This window comes from Lepus europaeus, chromosome 23 (assembly GCF_033115175.1).
Source record: "Lepus europaeus isolate LE1 chromosome 23, mLepTim1.pri, whole genome shotgun sequence".
NCBI lineage: Eukaryota > Metazoa > Chordata > Mammalia > Lagomorpha > Leporidae > Lepus > Lepus europaeus.
The window spans coordinates 23,572,908-23,591,977 of NC_084849.1; the positions used below are offsets into that span (position 1 = coordinate 23,572,908).

At 57.5% G+C, this 19,070-nt stretch overlaps 1 protein-coding gene across 3 annotated transcripts; it reads right to left on the reverse strand.

Moving 5' to 3' along the window:
• Window positions 1-1,064: 1,064 nt before the first annotated feature.
• LOC133751874 (putative SEC14-like protein 6) lies at window positions 1,065-17,134 on the reverse strand. 3 transcript variants are annotated; one of them, XM_062182050.1, is made up of 12 exons: window positions 17,081-17,134; window positions 15,521-15,596; window positions 7,992-8,035; window positions 7,282-7,341; window positions 7,013-7,201; window positions 6,466-6,561; window positions 4,223-4,283; window positions 4,031-4,114; window positions 1,918-2,024; window positions 1,702-1,841; window positions 1,448-1,617; window positions 1,065-1,232 (listed from the first exon to the last, which is right to left on the reverse strand). In XM_062182050.1, the coding sequence occupies exons 1-12, from the start codon at window positions 17,132-17,134 to the stop codon at window positions 1,114-1,116; spliced, it is 1,200 nt and encodes a 399-aa protein (XP_062038034.1). In that variant the 3' UTR covers window positions 1,065-1,113. The 3 variants fall into 3 exon arrangements, with proteins under 3 accessions (XP_062038034.1, XP_062038035.1, XP_062038036.1); XM_062182051.1 differs by lacking the exons at window positions 7,013-7,201; window positions 7,282-7,341; XM_062182052.1 differs by lacking the exons at window positions 1,448-1,617; window positions 15,521-15,596; window positions 17,081-17,134 and having other exon boundaries at window positions 1,133-1,232; window positions 7,992-8,003.
• Window positions 17,135-19,070: the final 1,936 nt, after the last annotated feature.

The window sequence follows — 19,070 nt, forward strand, 5'->3', positions numbered from 1 at the left end:
ACGCTCAGATCCTGTGACACCAGCAGGGGAAAAGCAGGTGCACCCAAGACGGAGACCAAAACTCTTTCTCGATGGCTTCTCTGTGAGCCTTGGCCGCTTGCTGGGTAGCTGGATTAATCTGGGCCGCTATTCTCCGTGTCCTGATGCATTGACCTCTGGGCTCTTGGTGACCATGGAGGGACCACGTCTTCCAGGTTAGCCAGTTCTTGGAGATGGTCACTCGCAGGCAGCATTGTCAGTGCAAACCAACTGATTATAAAGCCACAGTCCAACCACCTGCTTTATTAAATCTCACAGGGCCAGGGACCCAACAGGTAGGGCAGCCCGTGTGCTCCGATCTCCTGTGACTGTCACAACCCAAGCCTGCCACCTGCCTTGCCTGGCCCCGCCCACGACCCTGGCCCTGAGTTCTCCCACTCCCTCCACCCCAGGGTCCGGTACAGCCCTTCCTCTTGGGAACTGTGAGTATCAAACTCTCTCTTCAACACCAATCATTTCCTGACCTGCCGGCCTTATCACGTGTCAGGTGTTCCATCAACACACTGCACTTTAGTTTTAAATGTTCATTTATTCATTTGAAAGGCAGAGAGGGAGAGCCAGACGGACAGAGGATTGTCCATCTGCTCGTCCACTCCCAGAGGCCCACAACAGCTGGGGGTGGGCCAGGCCCAAGCAGGGAGCCTGGAACTCCAGCAGGGTCTCCCACACAGGTGGCCGGGGCCAAGCACTTGAGCCATCACGAGCCAGCTCCCTGGGTCACCCTGGCAGGGACCGCCATGGGACGCAGGTGTCTCAAGGAGTCCCTTAACTGCTGTGCCGCACGCTCGCCACGACGCCATATCCTGGAATAGTAACTCGCTTCTTGGTCTTGGTGCATAGGAAAAGGCCTGGGGTTTTTCACTGAGCTGGAGGTGGCTGGAGGTGACATGGGGACAGAGTGTGTTGCTTCTGTGTGGCAGGAGCAGGCCAGCTGTGCCAGACAGGCTGTGACGTGCTGTTGGAGGGAAGCCCAGGTTGCAGCTTGTCCGGCTTCCGTCCCAGTGGCCCAGGATTTTCTGGTCTCAGTCCCCAGGGAGAGATGTGGCCCCTGGAGAGCTGTGGAGGCCGCAGGGTTCACCTAGAATGTTCCTCCGTCTTCTCCAGGAGCGTTTGGTCTGGGAGCAGCACCTCCACGGTGTAGCTGACGTGTTTCGAGTGAACCAGGCTGAAGGTGTTGTCAAACCTCAGGACGTCTGGGGTACAGGACAGACATTCGGACAGGAGCCCCTCCCCCACCCCAGCCCTGGGCCCCTCCCTGCCTGGTGGGTGGTCAGGGTTTTGGAGCCACTGATTCAGCTCCAATTGTGCGTCCTGGAGGCAGTGGCCACCACCTGGCGGGTCCTGGCTGCACGTTGAGGAACCCTCCTCCCACCCCAAGTCCAGGTGGGGCTCCCCCGACAACACTCACACACGCCGGCCTCCGCACAGGTGAGGCTCCCGTCCTCGGGCACCAGGTGGGCATTGTAGCGCTGGCTGGGCAGCACCGCCGTCATCTCCCCTGCCCGCTGCCGCTCCCCCATCTTGGTCTTGAGGAAGACCCCGAAGCCGATGTCCCCGCCGTCCGATGCAAACTGCCACCTGCAGGTGACGGAGCCCCACTGATGCCCCCTGCCTGGGGGGCAGCACCCCACCCCCACCCCCACCCCGGGCAGGTGCGCCCACCTCAGCACACAGCCTGGCGAGAGGATCTCGTTCTCCACCTGCTGGGAGGAGCCGCGGCCCACGGACACCGTGTGCTCGTACTGCAGCCTCACCTGCTGGCGCCTGTAGTAGCTCTTGGGCACCTCGCCCCCGTACTTGATCTGTGGGTGGGGGCGGGTGAGCCATGGACCACGCTGTTTGCCCGCCAGCCCCTGCCCCGCGTTTGGGTCCCTGTACCTTGGTCAGGCACTTGGGGTTGCCGTCGGGGTCGGTCATGGTCCCCCCAAACACCGCGGGCAGCTGGTCGGGGCTGATGAACTTGTGCAGCTCCTGCTTCCAGTTGTCTGCATGGGGGGGGGGGGTGACAGAGGGGTCTCCGAGGGGGCTCGGGAGGTGGGGGCCGACAGAGGCCGGGGCTGGCTGAGCCGGGAGCTGTCCTGGATCTGGTGCTGAGCTGGCCACGGTTCCAGCGCCCCGTTGTCTGGGGAACGGAAGCTGAGCGGCTCTGTGTCTGGTCCCTTCCTGCGCTGGCCGGTTCCTCTGCCCCCTCTCGCTGCTCCTCCAGACCCTGCCCCATCTCTCCAGGGGCCACGTCCCTAGGGACTGAGACCAGCAAATTCTGGGCACCTGGGCCTTAGGCCGGGCAAGCTCCAACCTTGTTCTCCCTCTCCCTTGGAGACTGAGTCGTTTCCAGCCCTTGTCTCCCAGGGCTCCAGCTGTCTCATAACTACAGGGCCATGCCTTAGGTAGCTCCACCCAAAACTGCTGTGAGATGGCCAAGGGTCTTCCACAGATCAAGGAACAAGACATCAGAGGAACAATGTAGGAGAAACCACAGGTGGACGCCCAGCGAGCCGTGGGTTAGGAATCGATCTTTTAAGAACACAAGCCATGAAAAAATAAATCAAAGAAAAATCCCCCCAGGCTGGACATAAAAACCTAACACTCAGTAAAAAGTCAGATAATACACTGACTGTGAACTGGGGAATGTGTTTGCAGGAATATTACAGGGTCATATCCATGCACGTGATATGTAAAGAGCATTCGTAAATCAATAAGAACAACACTTGGTTAGAAAGTGGGCATGAGATAGGAGGAGGCGATAAACAAGAAATGAAAAGAGCCCATCTGGGGCTGGTGCTGTGGCAAAGTGGGCTCAGCCTCCACCTGTGGTGCTGGCATCCCACGTGGGTACTGGTTTGAGTCCCAGCTGCTCCATTTCCGATTCAACTTCCTGCCGATGGCCTGGGAAAGCAGTGGAGCATGGCCCAAGTGCTGGGAAGAAGCTCCTGGTTCCTGGCTTTGAATTGGCCCAGCTCCGGCCATTGTGGCCCTTTGAGGGAGTGAACCAATGGATGGAAGACCTCTCTCTCTGCCTCTCTGTAACTCTGCCTTTCAAATAATAAATAAATAAATCTTTTGGAAAAAAGCAAAAAAATCCAAAAACATAGGTGATCTAAGTTCAGCCTTTGACTGAAATGGAAAAACGTTTACCCCCTGATAAGTGATTACGAAAGGGTGGTGGCATGAGCTCATTTGTATTTTTTCAAATGTGCTCCTTTGAAACAGACAGGAGGCGCTGAAGCCGCTCTCAGGACCAGATTTCTCTCCTTTCTTTCTTTTTTGTATTTGCCAAATTCCTGTCTTTTGTTGTTGTTGTTGTTAGACATATTCTTTCTTTCTTTCGAATACATAAATATTTAAGAAAGAAAGTCAGAGTTACAGAGAGAGAAGGAGAGGCAGAGGGGTGGGGGGGTCTTCCGTCCCCCGATTCACTCCCCAGATGGCCGCAACGGCCGGAGCTGCACCGATCAGGAGCCAGGAGCTTCTTCCGGGTCTCCCATGTGGGTGCAGGGGCCCAAGGATTGGGTCATGTTCTGCTGCTTTCCCAGGCCATAGCAGAGAGCTGGATCAGAAGAGGAGCAGCCGGGACTAGAACCGGCACCCATGTGGGATGCCGGCACTGCAGGCGGTGGCTTTACCTGCTACACCACAGCGCCAGCCCTTGAGCTGTCTTCATCGTATCATTTGGAAAACCTAGACCCCGTTCTCCCGAGCTGGGAGATCAGGAAGCCGAGATGCAGCTCCAGTGACGCAGCCCGTTTGCGGCTAAATACTGGCAAAGCCGACCTGCCATTGGCCTCTCCCAACCCCAATGCCGACAGCCCCCCCCTGTCCCCGAGTCCCGCTGCTCCGGGACCGTCTCCCAGGCCCCTCCCGGCTCCTCTGCCCTCTGACGGGTAGGCACAGTGGCCTCTGTGATTGCAGTCAAGTGGTGCACCCTGGGCGCCCGCTATGTCCCAGGACCCCGGCTTCTGGCTGGAGAGGGGGCCCGGCGCGGCTCACTCACCTCCCAGAATCACCACCTTCTTGCGGGTCTCCTCTCTCAAGTACGCCTTGACCAGGTTGAATGCCACGGGGAACAGCTTGGGGGCTGCAACAGGCACAGAGCTGCTTCCTGAGGGTCTCCGGCGCCCCCTCCGCCCCCCGCCCCGCCCCGCCCCCGCCCCGACTCCCGCTGCTCTTGAGCGGGTTCACTCACCTTTGACTATAATGACACGCTTCAAAAGCTCAGGGTAATTCGCCTCGAGTGCGGAGAGAAACTGGAGTCAAGTGCACCTGCGGTCAGTGTCTAAATACTGCCCCCTGGTGTCCCCTCTTGTCCCCTAGGTCCCCCAAGGGCGCAGCCCTGCAATCCTCCAAGCCGTCCCCGGAAAGCGGCTGCCCCGAGCCCAGACACCGGGACCCACCCAGGCAGTGAGCAGAGACCACCCAGAGTCACCTCCCTGACAGGCAAGAAAAACCCCGTCCAGCACTCTGCAAGCTTCCCTCCCGTGGCCGGAACATAACAGCTTCCAGAATGAGGCAGATTTTCTCTTAGAACACTATGCAAAGTTGCAAAGCATGGCTCTTTAAAAAAAAAAGTCAGACCTAATTTCCAGGCTATAAATCCCCCCCCCCCTTTTTTTTGACAGGCAGAGTGGATAGTGAGAGAGAGAGACAGAGAGAAAGGTCTTCCTTTTTGCCGTTGGTTCACCCTCCAATGGCTGCTGCGGCCAGCGCATCTTGCTGATCCGAAGCCAGGAGCCAGGTGCTTCTCCTGGTCTCCCATGCGGGTGCAGGACCCAGGCACTTGGGCCATCCTCCACTGCCTTCCTGGGCCACAGCAGAGAGCTGGCCTGGAAGAGGGGCTACCGGGATAGAATCCGGCGCCCCAACCGGGACTAGAACCCGGTGTGCCGGCGCCACAAGGCGGAGGATTAGCCTGTTAAGCCACGGTGCCGGCCATAAATCTCCCCCTTTTAAAGTCCACAGTCCTATGATTGCTCTTCCAGTCGTAAGATTGTGCATTCGTCACTTCTACCAAGTTACAGACATTTAAAATGTGTGTTTATTTTATTTGAAAGGCGAGATTGAGAGAGATTTTCCACTTGCTGGTTTACTGGCTGCAATGGCTGGGACAGGACAGGCAGAAGCCAGGAGCTTCTTCCAGATCGCCCATGCAGATGCAGGGGCCCAAGCACTTAGGCTGTCTTCCACTGCTTTCCCAGGTGCATTAGCAGGGAGCTGGATCGGAAGTGGAGCAGCCAGGACTTGAACCAGCGCCCATATGGGATGCCGATGTCACAGGCGGTGGTTTAACCCACTGTATCACAATGCCGGCCCCTCCAGTACCAAGGAGCACTCACTCTCGATTCTGCATCTCTGGGTTTGACTGTTCTGGACGCCTCCTGCTCTCGCGATGGAGTGAGGGCTTGATAAACCCGTTGTGAGTTGGAAACTTTCTAAGTCAGTGTTACCTTTGGGGGCAGGCACTCAGTACAGCCTTTAAGTCGCCGCGATTCCAGCCCTTGCTAATGCACACCTGGGAAGCAGCGAGTGACACCTGGGGCCCTGCCACCCAGGTGGGAAACCTGGATGGAGTTCCTGGCTCCTGGCTTTGGCCTGGCCCAGCCCTGGCTGTTGCAGGCATCTGAGGAGTGAACAATGAATGGGAAACAATTCCCCTACTCTCCTGCCTTTCAAATAAATAAAATAAAAAAGTTTTAAAAAGTTTTGTTAAAAAGTGCATTTAATCCAATTAACGGACTGAACATCCCAGCTCAGATATGTGCTACCCTGGGGCAGGCATTACGGCTCCATGGGTTGAACGGTCCCTTTGGGACAGGTGCATCTCATGTGGGAAGTCTTTGCCTTGTGCAACAACTTCCTGCCAATGCACCTGGGAGACAGTGGGTGACGGCTCAAGTGCCCGAGTCCCTGCCACTCACGTGGGAGACCCGGGTGGAGTTCCTGGCCCCTGGCTTCCACCTGGCCCAGCCCTGGCTGTCAGGGGCGTTTAGGGGGTGAACTAGTAGATGGAGGATCTCAACATCTTTCCCTTTCTCTCGGTCACTCTGCCTTTCACACAAATAAAACACATCGCTAAAACATGTTTTAGGTTCTGGGCTACCCTGGGTGGAGCAGAAAGAAGGGGAAAGGTGGTATGGCTGCCCCCAGGGCTCCTGCTGCAACTCAAGCCCCTCCCCAGAAAAACAGCAAGTGGGAAGTCAGGGGCTGGAATGCGAGGGCCGGCCAGGAGGACACGAAGGGCATCCTGGCCCCATGGTGACGTGCTGGGCGTGAGAGGGAGGCCCTGGGGCACCACATACAGCAGTGGGAGGCTGTGGCTTGGACGATCTCCCTGTGCACAAGCAGTGTGGGGGCGGGGAAACACTGGTCCCATGGCAACAAGCGGGGACAGAGGAGAGAGGAGAGCAGAGACCCCTGACGTCCGGCCCTCACCTCCTGTGCGAACTCCACTCCCGGCTTCCACAGGTGCTTCAGCCCTAGCCCCTCCATATCAAACACGGTTGTAACTCGCTCCACCTTCTTCCCCAGCTGCAAGGGACAGACGGGGAGAGCGAGACCCTGGGAGGGTCAGCCGCCCCCCTCCCCCATACCCAAGATGGCGCTGGCCCTGAGCCCGGCTCGCCTTGGCTCTGCCTGGCAGAGAGACTTCACACCAAGTACCCCATGCAGGGAAGGGGGGCCCCCTCCCGGGGATGCTGTGACCAGAATGGCACCAGGCCTGCCCCTGCCCTCCCTACCTCTGTCCACATGTGATATCCCGTCCCCAGTAAGGAGGCCACAGGGAGAATGTGGCCCAGTGGAACCAGTACTGTGTGTCCCTGGCTCGGTCCCTGGATTCTCTGAGCCCTCGGACCTTGGAGCTCAGGAAGGTGGGTTCTAGGGGCAGGGACCAGGCGGTTCATGGGTGCACGGGGGTGCAGGGCAGTCTGGAGGGCTGGGAGATGCAGGCTGAGGCTGCCAGGGCCCCCCGGCTCCCCACCTTCCGACTCTGCACCTCACAGTCCTGCAGGAGCAGCTCACAGTTGCGAAACCTCTCCCTGAGCAGTTGCTGCTTGGAGACGGACAGGAGCAGGCCCCTGAGGTCGAAGTCTCTGATGATGTGCAGCCACACGGGGCTGCCCTCACTGTCGTGGCCACATATGCTGCTGGCCGTGTAGAGCTGGACCACCTGCACGCATGCGACATGGGCTCAGGGCCTCGGGCCCGGGGGGAGCCAGGGCGGCCAGGGCGGGCGTGAGCGAGGCTCACCTGGGGCGGCTGCCACTCGAGGATGTGGTCCAGGTCCTGTTGCTTCCGGAACTCCATGTGCTGCAGAGACATGGGGACGCCTGCAGCCCCCCCGGGGGCTCCACCGCTTCCAAGGGGAGATGGGGACAGGATGGGAGGGAAGGGGACACGGGTCTAAGATGCACGAGACCCTAAGACAGGGCCAGCTGAGGCCGGTGCCCTGCTGCTCCCTGCACTGCATCCCCACACGTCCACTCCTCGGCTTCCAGTTGCCCTTAGACAGAAACCTAGACTCCCTGCAGAGGCCCACAGGGCCCAGCTGATGGGGCTGGGCCACCCATGCAGCCCAGTTTCTCCCCTTCCGTACTACAACACGGCCTCTGTGTGCTCATGGAGCACCCCAGTCCATTGCTACCCCAGGGCCTTTGCACAGCCTGCATCTGCTGCCTCTGCTCTTTTGGGGGCATTTATATCCCAGGTGAATACCCCCAGTTTTTCTCTCTCTCTCCCTCCCTCCCTTCCTTGTTTCATTGAGCTCTCCATCCTCCCCACTCTCAGGAACTGCCTTGTTTCTTTGTCTTTCTGGTTTCATTTTTCTCCTTGTCAGCTCTCTCTCCCAGCGTCTAGCACAGAGCCAGGTTCATGGTTGTTCTGTGAGTGAATGGACCTGAGCCTCGTTGTGGAATAGGAGACGAGGCCCGGCCAGGACGGGGGCGGGGTGCCGTCCTCACCTTCCGCAGCATGTCCTCGGATTTCTGCAGGTCGAAGCTCCGAGCTGCAACGGCACCACGGGCAGTGCTGAAGGTTCCAGAAGCTCGGCTCTGGCGCCAGCAGAGAGCGGCTCTGTCCCCCCCCCCCCCCCAGCCCAGCTTTGCCTTCTGCTGTTCTCAACACAGGGAGCCACGGCGGGCACCCCGAGTCCCAGGAAGACTTGGGCCCAGGCCACTGGCTCCCTGAGCTCAGGGGTAGGGGTGGGGGTGGGGGCTTGGCAGTGGAGGAAGTCACCACCAGGAGGCGAGGCTGTGCGGAGACGGCAGCTGGCAGCCATCGTCCGGGGCTCAGGGCCCCTCACCTGCTGTTCCAGAAAGGCCGTCCAGAGAGCGGACCCTCTGACCCTGGAGGGACCAGGGCTGAGGGTGGTTCCGATCAGCAGCTCACAGCCGTGCTAGTCTCGGGAACCCTTTCTGAAGCTGGTTCTCTCCCTCTCCCTGCAGCTCTCAGAGGGAGGAGGGGACGCCTCATCCACCCCGCAACCTGGCCCCAACACCTGCTCTCCATCAGCCCCGAGATGTCCACTCATTCCCTACTAAGTGATACCACGTGTCTCGTTCCCCCAACCTCCTCTGCTTGTGTTAGATAAAGCAATAACCTAACAAAGACTAGTACTGGGGGGGGGGGGGTGTCCACCATTATGGCGTAGCGGGTTAAGCCGCTGCATACAACACAGGCATCCCAGATGGGTGCTGGGTTCAAGTCCTGGCTCCTCCACTCCAATCCAGTTTCCTACTAACACGCTCGGGAAGCAGCGGAGGATGAGCCAAGTACTTGGGTCCTTACACCTGCACGAGAGCCCATGAGGATGCCACAGCACTGGTCCCCTCCCTTAGTCGATTTAAAACTCTCTGGCCACCTATATGAGAATCTCCTGCTCTCTGGTTGTCAATATCTGCCCTGTTACACTACAGAGACCTCCGAGCAGCACTGCCCTACTGGGGATAAGAGTCTGAAACACCCTCCTGTGCTTTAGAAACTGCCGAGTCTGGGGCCGGCGCTGTGGCGCAGCGGGTTAACGCCCTGCCTGAAGCGCCAGCATCCCATGTGGGCGCTGATTTGAGTCCCGGCTGTTCCACCTTCCATCCAGCTCTCTGCTATGGCCTGGGAAAGCAGTAGAAGATGGCCCAAGTCCTTGGGCCCCTGCACCCACGTGGGAGACCTGGAAGAAGCTCCTGGCTCAGCTCCGGCCGTTGCTGCCATCTGGGGAGTGAATCAGCGGATGGAAGACCTCTCTCTGTCTCTACCTCTTTCTGTAACTCCGTCTTTCAAAAAAATAAAAAAAAATCTTTTTTTTTCTTTTCTTTTTTTTTTATTTTTGATAGGCAGAGTGGACAGTGAGAGAGAGAGACAGAGAGAAAGGTCTTCCTAAGAGAAAGAAACCGCTGAGTCTTGAACCGGTGCCCATTGGGATGCTGGCATGGCAGGCGGTGGCTTTTCCACTACGCCACAGCGCTGGCCCCTTTATCTTTTTTTTTTTTTAAACTCCTCTGTCTTAAACGTTCAAAAAAAAAAATCCACATTGCCTGTTTCCGTAGCTTTATGTTCCGTGACGTATTTATAAAATCATACGCTGCTGTCACTCGCTGAGCCTTTGTAATCAAGGTTGCTCTGTGTTTTCGTAACTGACCCGGGTAACAAAAATCTGACGCATCTTGGGAAAGCATCCCATGTTTCCTGATTGCCCCTGTTGGGTCTGATTGCCTCAGAGAGGGACCTGAGACTTTCCAAAGCTAACATCGGTGGCAGGCTTTATGGCATCCTGGACAAAAAGCTGACATTATGTGCCTGGTTTAAAATGTGTAAGTGATCCCCTTATCGCCGAGTGGATCTGGCTTGCGGCTTTGTTTAAAGCACTCAGGGTAAACGGATTGTGGCTTTACTTGGGCCAAATGGTTTAAACCTCCGGCAGCTCGGCGGCCGCCCACCGGGGCTGGGGGTCTGTGGGCCTCTCAGACACAGACAGAATGTCTTCAGCAGGCTGCCGGCTGTGGCTGGAAAGCTTTGTCGCCAGACCGGCACACCTCCCCCACTAACAGCTTCTTGTGCTGCATGTGTGACCTTGCAGCTTTAAATCCCACCTCCAGGGTGGGGGCAATCTTTCACCCAGAGCTGGCAGAGGAGGGGGCTGAGGCCCTAGGGAGAGTCAGGCTGTCTCCAGGAGACCCCTCCATCTCCGTGAGTATGTATGGGGCCGGCGCTGTGGCGCAGCGGGTTTACACCATGGCCTGAAGCGCCAGCATCCCATATGGGTACTGGTTTGAGACGCGGCGGCTCCACTTCTGATGCAGCTCTCTGCTATGGCCTGGGAAAGCAGTAGAAGATGGCCCGAGTGCACCCACGTGGGAGACCCAGAAGAAGCTCCTGGCTCCTGGATTCGGAGCGGCCCAGCTCCGGCTGTTGCGGCCATCTGGGGAGTGAACCAGTGGATGGAAGACCTCTCTCTCTCTCCCTCTCGCTCTCTCTCCATAACTCTGACTTTCAAATAAATAAATAAATTTAAAAAAATATACAGTATGTGAAAGCTCTCCCACCCCCATCCAATGGGCACCTTTAAAAGCCTTGGGCACTCTGCCTAATCTCTCAGATGCTTTTTCTGTCGCTTGCCAGTCAAATAAAAGTATCTGCTTCTTTGCAAATTGTTTCCTGACACTTTATTCTATACTGAGCCCAGGAAAAGAACCCAGGAAACTCTCCGGCGACTGCCCTCCTCTCTGTGACCGGTAAAAATTCTTTACATTTGAAGCTCCAAACCGGGGGCCGGTGCTGTGGCATAGTGGGCTAAGCAGGAGCCTGTGACACCTGCATCCCGTATGGGCGCCAGTTGAGGTCCTGGCTGCTCTACTTCCGATCCAGCTCTCTGCTATGGCCTGGGAGAGCAGTAGAAGTTGGCCCAAGTCCTTGGGCCCCTGCACCCATGTGGGAGACCCAGAAGAAGCTCCTGGCTCCTGGCTTCAGATCAACTCAGCTCTGACTGTTGTGGCCATCTGGGGAGTGAACCAGTCTGCAACTCTGCCTCTTAAATAAATATCATTAAAAAAAAAAAAAAAGCTCCAAACTGAGACTTTGACCTTGAGGCTTGTCACTTGGACCCCTGAAACTCTCCAAGGAGGAGACTTTCAACTTAGACAAGAGTTGCTGACGTTCATCTAGATTGTACAGAGTACATTATATAACACGATGTTGGGCTATAAAACCACGGCAGGCTTGTGTTGTGTTTACACAGAAGTCTGTTACTGTGCACGCCAGGGTCCATCGCTGTTTTCATGGCGCCGTGGACCCCTCCCCCATGACTGTGAACCACATTGCCCGCGTGCCGTGTGGGTGATGACGCAGTGCTGGGGATGTTTGCTCTTCCTCCTCCTTAACTTGGGTGTCTGCCCTTGTCAACACCGGGGCAGGGAGCTGGCCACCAGGTCCCCAGCACGCTGCCAGCCTCGTTCACAACCTCCCTCTGCCTGGCTCGTCCTGACCCCAGGGGTGTCCTAGCACGGTCTTTGCCGCAGCACCGCCATGGCTGGCCAAGGGAGAGAGAAAGGTATCGGGCACTTTTGCCCTGCTCAACCTGCTGAAAGGCTTCCCAGGGGACAGCAGGGACCAAACAGCCCATCAGCCCCCATTACACAGCAAGACCGAAATCAGATTAAAGGGGACAGGGGCAGCGTCATGGGGGAACCCCAACAAATGGAGAGGTGGCATACGGTGATTGCCATGCTTGACCCCAGCTCGAAGGACACAGCTCTCGTGGGCACTGTCCTAACTCGTGGGAAGCAGCAATGTCAGAGCCTGCCCGTGGTACAGAGACGACAGGAGGGAAACAGAGAGGCAGAGGGGAGAGGCGGCATGAAAAAAGCCGTCGTTAGGCGTTAGGGCTCAGAAGGGGCAGAGCAGCCACCCAGGGGTAAGGGTAAGCACGTGCGCAGCAGGTGAAGTCACCCTGGGAAGTAAGACCGCTGCCCTCCCCGAGCGCAGGCTGGGTGTGTTTTTTTCTTGAAGATTTATTTATTTGAAAGAGTTAGAGGGAGAGACAGAGAGATCTTTACATCTGCTGGTTCACTCCCCAAATGGCCTCAATGGCCAGGCCTAAGCCTGGAGCCAGGAGCTTTATCCGGGTCTCCCTGCCACGTGGGTGGTGGGGGCCCAAACGCTTAGGCCATCTGCTGCTGCTCTTCCCAGGCCGTTAGCGGGGTGCTGGAGCAGAGGTGGAGCAGCCAGGGCCACATACACCCCAGAAACCCCCTCCTGGGATGACATCACTTGCGGGAGAATTAGGGGTCTGAGGGGTGGTTAACACGAGCGGCCCCGCCCACCCCCAGTCACGTGGGGTAGATCACCGGTCTCACCGCAGGCTGAGGGCAATTCCCAGCCCAGTCCTGTTCTCAGCCCCCCCCCCCCCCATGCTCTCTCCAACCCTGTCTGTTGTATGGGCGCCTTCCCCCAAGGCCTGTAGATTCTTACCGACTGGTTCCTCATCCTCATGGGAACGAGTTGCTGCTGTTGTTTTTTTTTTTTTTTTTTTTTTTTTTTTTACAAGTAGAGATATAGATAGTGAGAGAGAAAGAGACAGAGAGAAAGGTCTTCCTTCCATTGGTTCACCCCCCAAATGGCCGCTACGGCCGGCGCTGCACCGATCCGAAGCCAGGAGCCAGGTGCTTCCTCCTGGTCTCCCATGTGGGTGCTGGGCCCAAGGACTTGGGCCATCCTCCACTGCCTTCCCGGGCCACAGCAGAGAGCTGGCCTGGAAGAGGGGCAACCAGGACTAGAACCCGGGATGCCGGTGCCGCAGGCGGAGGATTAGCCAAGTGAGCCACAGCGCCAGTCCCAGTGCTGTTGCCTTTCTGTCTCCCAGAGTTAACGGGGCTCCCGATATCCAGTTTTTACCGATTCCTCTGACTACAACTATTTTCCACAAAAGAGCCGTCCCCCTAACACCCCTCCCCGCCAGCTGAGGACTGGCTGCTGGGGTGGGCACGGGGGTAGGAGGATCTGCTACACCCCCTGCCCACTACCAGACCCTCCGTCAGCACAGGCAAGATAGCTCAGACCAGATGGCGAGAGGGCTTTTGGGGGTTCACGGCCGCGCTGACTCCTGGGCAGCACTAACGTTACAAAATCCACGGGGCTTGGACCTGCTGACGCAGATAGAGGGGGTATCTGTCCATTCTTCGAGGAGCAATGCTGGCTTCATGTTGGCCAATCCCATCTCATCCGGGACATGGCTCGCAGGCTGGCGGTCAGGGCAGCCAAAACTCCAAAACCCTCCTGCAGACACGGCTTGCACCTCTTCTCGCTACAATTTGCCTTCTTGTTGGGATGCTGCCTCCTTCAGGGGCTGAGACAATTCATCCAGTGGTTCAAACCTTTACTCAAACCCACCTATGGAATAGTCGCCTCTCAAGGGGCATCCGCTAGCCGCGCCCCTGGTCACGCCCCTTCCAGGAGTCAGGTGCCTTTGCCCCTCCCCCTGGCTCCTCTCCCCTCCACCAGGAGTTTTTCTTTCTTTTCTTTCTCTCTTTTTTTAAAGATTTATTTATTTGAAAGAGTTATACAGAGAGAGAGAGAGAGAGAGAGAGAGAGAGAGAGAGAGAGAGAGAGAGAGGTCTTCCATCCACTGGTTCACTCCCCAGATGGCCACAATGGCTGGAGCTGAGTCGATCTGAAGCCAGGAGCCAGGAGCTTCTTCTGGGTCTCCCACGCAGGTGCAGGGGCCCAAGGACTTGGGCCATCTTCCACTGCTTTCCACAGCAGAGAGCTGGATTGGAAGAGGAGCAGCCGGGACTAGAACTGGCACCCATATGGGATGCCGGCGCTGCAGGCGGCAGCTTTACCCGCTATGCCACAGCACTGGCCCTTCCCAAGACTTTTTTTTTTTTTTTAATTTTTTTTTCTATTTATTTATTTATTTTTTTTTATTTTTGACAGTCAGAGTAGACAGTGAGAGAGAGAGAGAGAGACAGAGAGAAAGGTCTTCCTTTGCCATTGGTTCACCCTCCAATGGCCGCCGCGGTAGCGCGCTGCGGCCAGCGCACCGCGCTGATCCGATGGCAGGAGCCAGGTGCTTATCCTGGTCTCCCATGGGGTGCAGAGCCCAAACACTTGGGCCATCCTCCACTGCACTCCCTGGCCACAGCAGAGAGCTGGCCTGGAAGAGGGGCAACCGGGACAGGATCGGTGCCCCAACCGGGACTAGAACCCGGTGTGCCGGCGCCGCAAGGCGGAGGATTAGCCTGTTGAGCCACGGCGCCGGCCCCTTCCCAAGACTTTTTCCATACAATCCCTCAAGGGTTTTCTTTCTTTCTACACACGGTTGTGTTAGGACTCGCTAGGCCCCTGGAACACAAATAGTGAACTTCACACTTGGCAAACGAGCCCCAGTTAAGAACAAGGTGTCCAGCCAGCACAATGGCACAGTGGGCTAACCCTTCGCCTGCAGTGCCGGCATCCCTCATGGGCACTGGTTCAAGTCCCGGCTGCTTCATTTCCGATCCAGCTCTCTGCTATGGCCTGGGAAAGCAGTAGAAGATGGCCCAAGTGCTTGGGTCTCTGTACCCGCGTGGGAGACCCGGAAGAAGCTTCTGCCTCCTGGCTTCTGATCAGTCATCACGGCCATTTGGGGAGGGAACCAGCAGATGGAAGACCTCTCTCTCTCTCTCTGTCTCTCCCTCTCTCTGTCTGTAACTCTGCCTCTCAAGTAAATAAATAAATAAATAAATAAAAATCTTTAAAGGAACAATGTGTCACTAGCAATCTTCTGGCCTAAGATTCTGCCCTCTGGCTCTTGCAGCCACACCCTGGCCTATGACTGGAGCTGATGAGGGCACAAATTGTTGTAAATTGTTAACTCTGATAAACACTTCTCAAGATTGCATCCTGGGCCCAGCGTTGTGGTGTGGCAGGTGAAGCCGCTGCCTGCAGTGCCGACATCCCATATGGTTGTTGATTCGAGCCCGACTGCTCCATTTCCGATCCAGCTCCCTGCTATGGCCTGGGAAAGCAGCAGGGGGCCCTGTACCCACGTGGGAGACCCAGATGGAGCGCCTGGCTCCTGGCTTCAGCTTGGCCCAATCCGGGCCCTTTCAGCCATTTGGGGAAGTGAACCAGCAGATGTGGATTGAACCAATCCCAGATAGAAAATATTGCTTAAAGTATTCTGCGTGTGCCCAACATTTGCAGATGTTTGGGGTCACTTTTTCCTAGGCAGTGCAGCATAACCACCATTCACGCAGCATTTGCCTTGTATTACAGGCGCGACGTCGTCTGATTTAAACTATCCAGAATGTGTGCAAGTTATATAAAAACACCACAGCATTTTATGGAAGGTGCTTGAGCATCTGTGGAGTTCTGTGTCCACAGGGCAGGGGGTGTAGGTCCCAGACCCCATCCCAGCAGATTCCAAGGACTGACTGCACTTTTCTAGCCAGCAACAGGGACCCACGGTGCTCCCCTTTGGTGCCCTTGACCCTCAGCCCACGGCCAGCTGGGGCTTCACCTCGGAGCCAGCGCAGGAGGAAGGCGTCGTCAGGATTGGGCAGGGTAGGCAGCACATCCCAGATGTTCTCTCGGAACTGGAGACACAGCAGAGAGAGACCCGGGTCAGGGGGGCTGTGCAGTGCCCCCGACAGCTTCGGGGGGCTGGCCGGCCACCCTCAGGCCTGCGGCTTCACCTTGTCCTCGGCCAGGGGGATGCGTGAGTGCAGGGGACCTGAGCCAAGTTGTGACAGTGCCTCTGCTGTATCACATGGGTGGTGACAAACCCACTGCACCCAAGCTTAGAAGAGGACTGAGGATGAAGACAGAGGTGGAGATGGCGGAGGTGATGAGCCTAGGGCTGGGGGCGAGGGGACAGGAAGGGCCTTATGGAGGAGGAAGGTCAAGATCTTCGCCCTCAGGGAGCCTCCAAATCAGATCAGGTGACAGGTGAGCTTCAGATAGCCTGTGGCTCAGAGAGGTTGAGCAACAGGCCCAGCGCTACACAGCCAAGAAACGGCAGAGCCCGCAGACAATTCACAAATCTGGCTTAGAGCCCAGGCCCCAGAGAGGGGCAGCTTGGCCCCGCCTGGGAGAGGGTCCTCAACACAGACAGACCCCTGGGGTTGGCCAGGGCCGCTCGGCTGGCCCCGTGCCCATGCCGCAGGTGCCATTCCTGGCGGAGTGTCATTGGCCATGCTGACTGTAGATCTGCAGCGCTGACCTACAGAGCCTCGCTGGACAAAGGGCACAGCACGGAGCCAGCTGCCCTGGCTGTCCTGGCCCGGGTCACCCTCCTTCTCCCTGGCTCTCGGTCTCCTCCAAACAAGCCCCTCACCCCGAATGCCCAGGAAACCTGAGCAGCGCTGGACCTCGGTCCTTAACCCAGGTGGGCAGACTCAGCACAGAACCCTGGGGGCCGCAATCCCCCACCCCACGCTCAGGGAAGACTGGGAGTCTCTCTGAAGACCACGCCTGCCCGGGGAGGGCGGGGCGGTCCTTGCCGGGAAGATCCTCAAGACCCGTAAGGAATTCCTCCCAGGCCAGAGACACACATGCACCTGGCTCCTGCATCCCCCAGGACAAGGCTGAGGTCATGACCTCCCCGTGTTGGGACCGCAGCCCTCACCCCCCTGGGCCGTTGGAGGTGGGAGCCACGGATGCTTGCAACACAGCCAGTCCACGGTGAGAGCTGCTGTGGAGCAGGAAACACGCACAAGATCCCAAAGAAAGAGGAATCTGCATCGCCACTTGTTTGTGGGTGACAGGTGGAAGTGCCAGCCATTCGGCCAGAGTGCGTTAAGTAGAACAGGCTCAGCTGATTAAAGACGAATCCCACGTTTCTTCCTATTTGTAATATGGCCGCTGGAGAACTGGCAGTGACACACGGGGCTTGCATCTGTGTTGGGCTGTGTTGGCCAGAGCCGGGGGAGCTCCCCTGCCCCGGTCACCGGGACCCTCAGGATTGCCAAAGAGGTGGGGTCTGCAGAGCTCAGAGGAACCCAGGGGCCTGAGGACCTGGCCCATCTAGGGCAGAAGGAGAAACTGAGGCTACTGTGGGGCTCTCTCTCCCCGCACTCACCTGGCTGAGCACCCTCTCCTGGGACGGACTCAGGTCCCCCACGTGCCCACTCATGCTGTCCGTGGTGTGGGGGCAGGCTCCGGCTCACCGCTCTGGGTCGAGCCCCGCTCTGCGGCTCCTTCTAGGCGGCCTGCCCTTTGCCTAGCCGGCAGCCCCTCCCACACCTACCTCTGCCGAAACCTGCCTTTCTTGTTGCATCTCAAGTCCCGACCTGGGGTGACCGGCAGGGCTTACTCCTTCCCAGGCGCCCAAGGCATTGGCCCTGAGCTCGCACTGCACAGGCTCCAAATCCTCCTTGTCTCTTTCTTAAGATTTAATTTAGGGGCCAGTGCTGTGGCGCAGTATGTCAATCCTCTGCCTGCAGTGCTGGCATCCCATATGGGCGCCAGTTCGAGTCCCAGCTGCTCCTCTTCCAATCCAGCTCCCTGCTAATGGCCTGGGAAAGCAGTGGAAGATGGTCCAAGTCCTTGGGCCCCTGCACCTGCGTGGGAGACCCGGAAGAAACTCCCAACTCCTGGCTTCGGATCAGCACAGCTCCAGCTGTTGCAGCCATGTGGGGAGTGAACCAGTGGATGGAAGACCTTTCTCTGTCTCTCCCTCTCTCTGTAACTCTCTCTCAAATAAATAATAAAATCTTTTTTAAAAAGATTTATTTTATTTGGCCGGTGCCGTGGCTTAACAGGCTAATCCTCCGCCTTGCGGCGCTGGCATACCCGGGTCTAGTCCTGGTTGGGGCGCCGGATTCTATCCCGGTTGCCCCTCTTTCAGGCCAGCTCTCTGCTGTGGTCCAGGAAGGCAGTGGAGGATGGCCCAAGTGCTTGGGCCCTGCATCCGCATGGGAGACCAGGAGAAGCACCTGGCTCCTGGCTTCGGATCAGCAAGATGCACCGGCCGCAGCGGCCATTGGAGGGTGAACCAACGGCAAAAAGGAAGACCTTTCTCTCTGTCTCTCTCTCACTATCCACTCTGCCTGTCAAAAAAAAAAAAAAGATTTATTTTATTCACTTGAAAGGCAGAGTTACAGAAGGAGGGGGAGATGGAGAGAGACAGAGATCTTCTACCTGCTGGTTCACTCCCCAAATGGCCTCAACAGCCAGGACCCAAGAGCTTCCTCTGGGTCTCCCATATGCATGCAGGGGCCCAAGCACTTGGGTCAGCTTCCACTGCTTTCCCAGGTGCGTTAACAAGGAGCTCTATCTACCGCCCAAGTGTCTGGAACAGCTGCCCACAATTATCACAGCTGTTAGGAGAGCGGTCCCAGGATGAATAGCCCCAAGATGAATATGCAACCCTCAGCTGGACCACACCTGCTCTGGAGTGCAGGGGTGAGAGGGGAGGGGGGACTCCCGGCTACACCTGCTCCCCTCCCTACCCTGTGACGAGCAGAAAGCCAGAGCCCAAGACGGGGTTGTGCAAGGTCCCTCTGTGAGCGTGGGGATGGGTACACCGTGGGTGCTTGGCAGGTGTTCAGACAAGCGGGCCAGGGCAAGGAGTTTGTTTGGGGAGGTGACTCTAGGAAATGCTTGCGGGAGCGTATGCAGGCATTGTGTGAAGGAAGTACAGAGCCGAGCGCCAACGGACTTCTGGGAGACAGTGCATCTGCTCCCAGCTAAAGGGGAGGGAGCTTGGGGATTTATGCATCCCAGCCTTGAGAGCTGCCTGTGCTGTGGTCCTGCTCTGCACATGGCTGTGGAGGCGGGACAGAGAAATGGTGCGGTGCGGGGAGATACCGCGAGGGCGGCTTGGGCACCAACCGGTGACCATTGGGTGGCCTCCATGTCAGGTTCAAGGCCAAAGCCTTCACGGGCTCTGTTGGGCCCCACACTGTGCTTCCTCATCAGAAAGAGCCTGCAAGAAGGAAGAAGCGTGCCCGAGGCCAGGGAGCAACCGAGGGCCAATCAGGACGGGTCCGGACCTGGTGCTTGCTCACGACACCGGATCACATGTCCCTGGCAGCAGCAGGGCCGGCGTGTGGGTGACCTTGCTAAGC

What these genes read in the sequence shown, in the direction of transcription:
- LOC133751874 (XM_062182050.1), bottom strand. Translation starts at nt 17,134, where the DNA reads ATGAGTGGGCACGTGGGGGACCTGAGTCCGTCCCAGGAGAGGGTGCTC. An exon ending in GTGAGGTGCAGAGTCGGAAG is followed by an intron (nt 6,562 to 7,012) that starts GTGGGGAGCCGG and finishes TGTCCCTTGCAG; the next exon opens with CTGGGGAAGAAGGTGGAGCG. An exon ending in CTGTGCGGAGGCCGGCGTGT is followed by an intron (nt 1,233 to 1,447) that starts GTGAGTGTTGTC and finishes CCTGTACCCCAG; the next exon opens with ACGTCCTGAGGTTTGACAAC.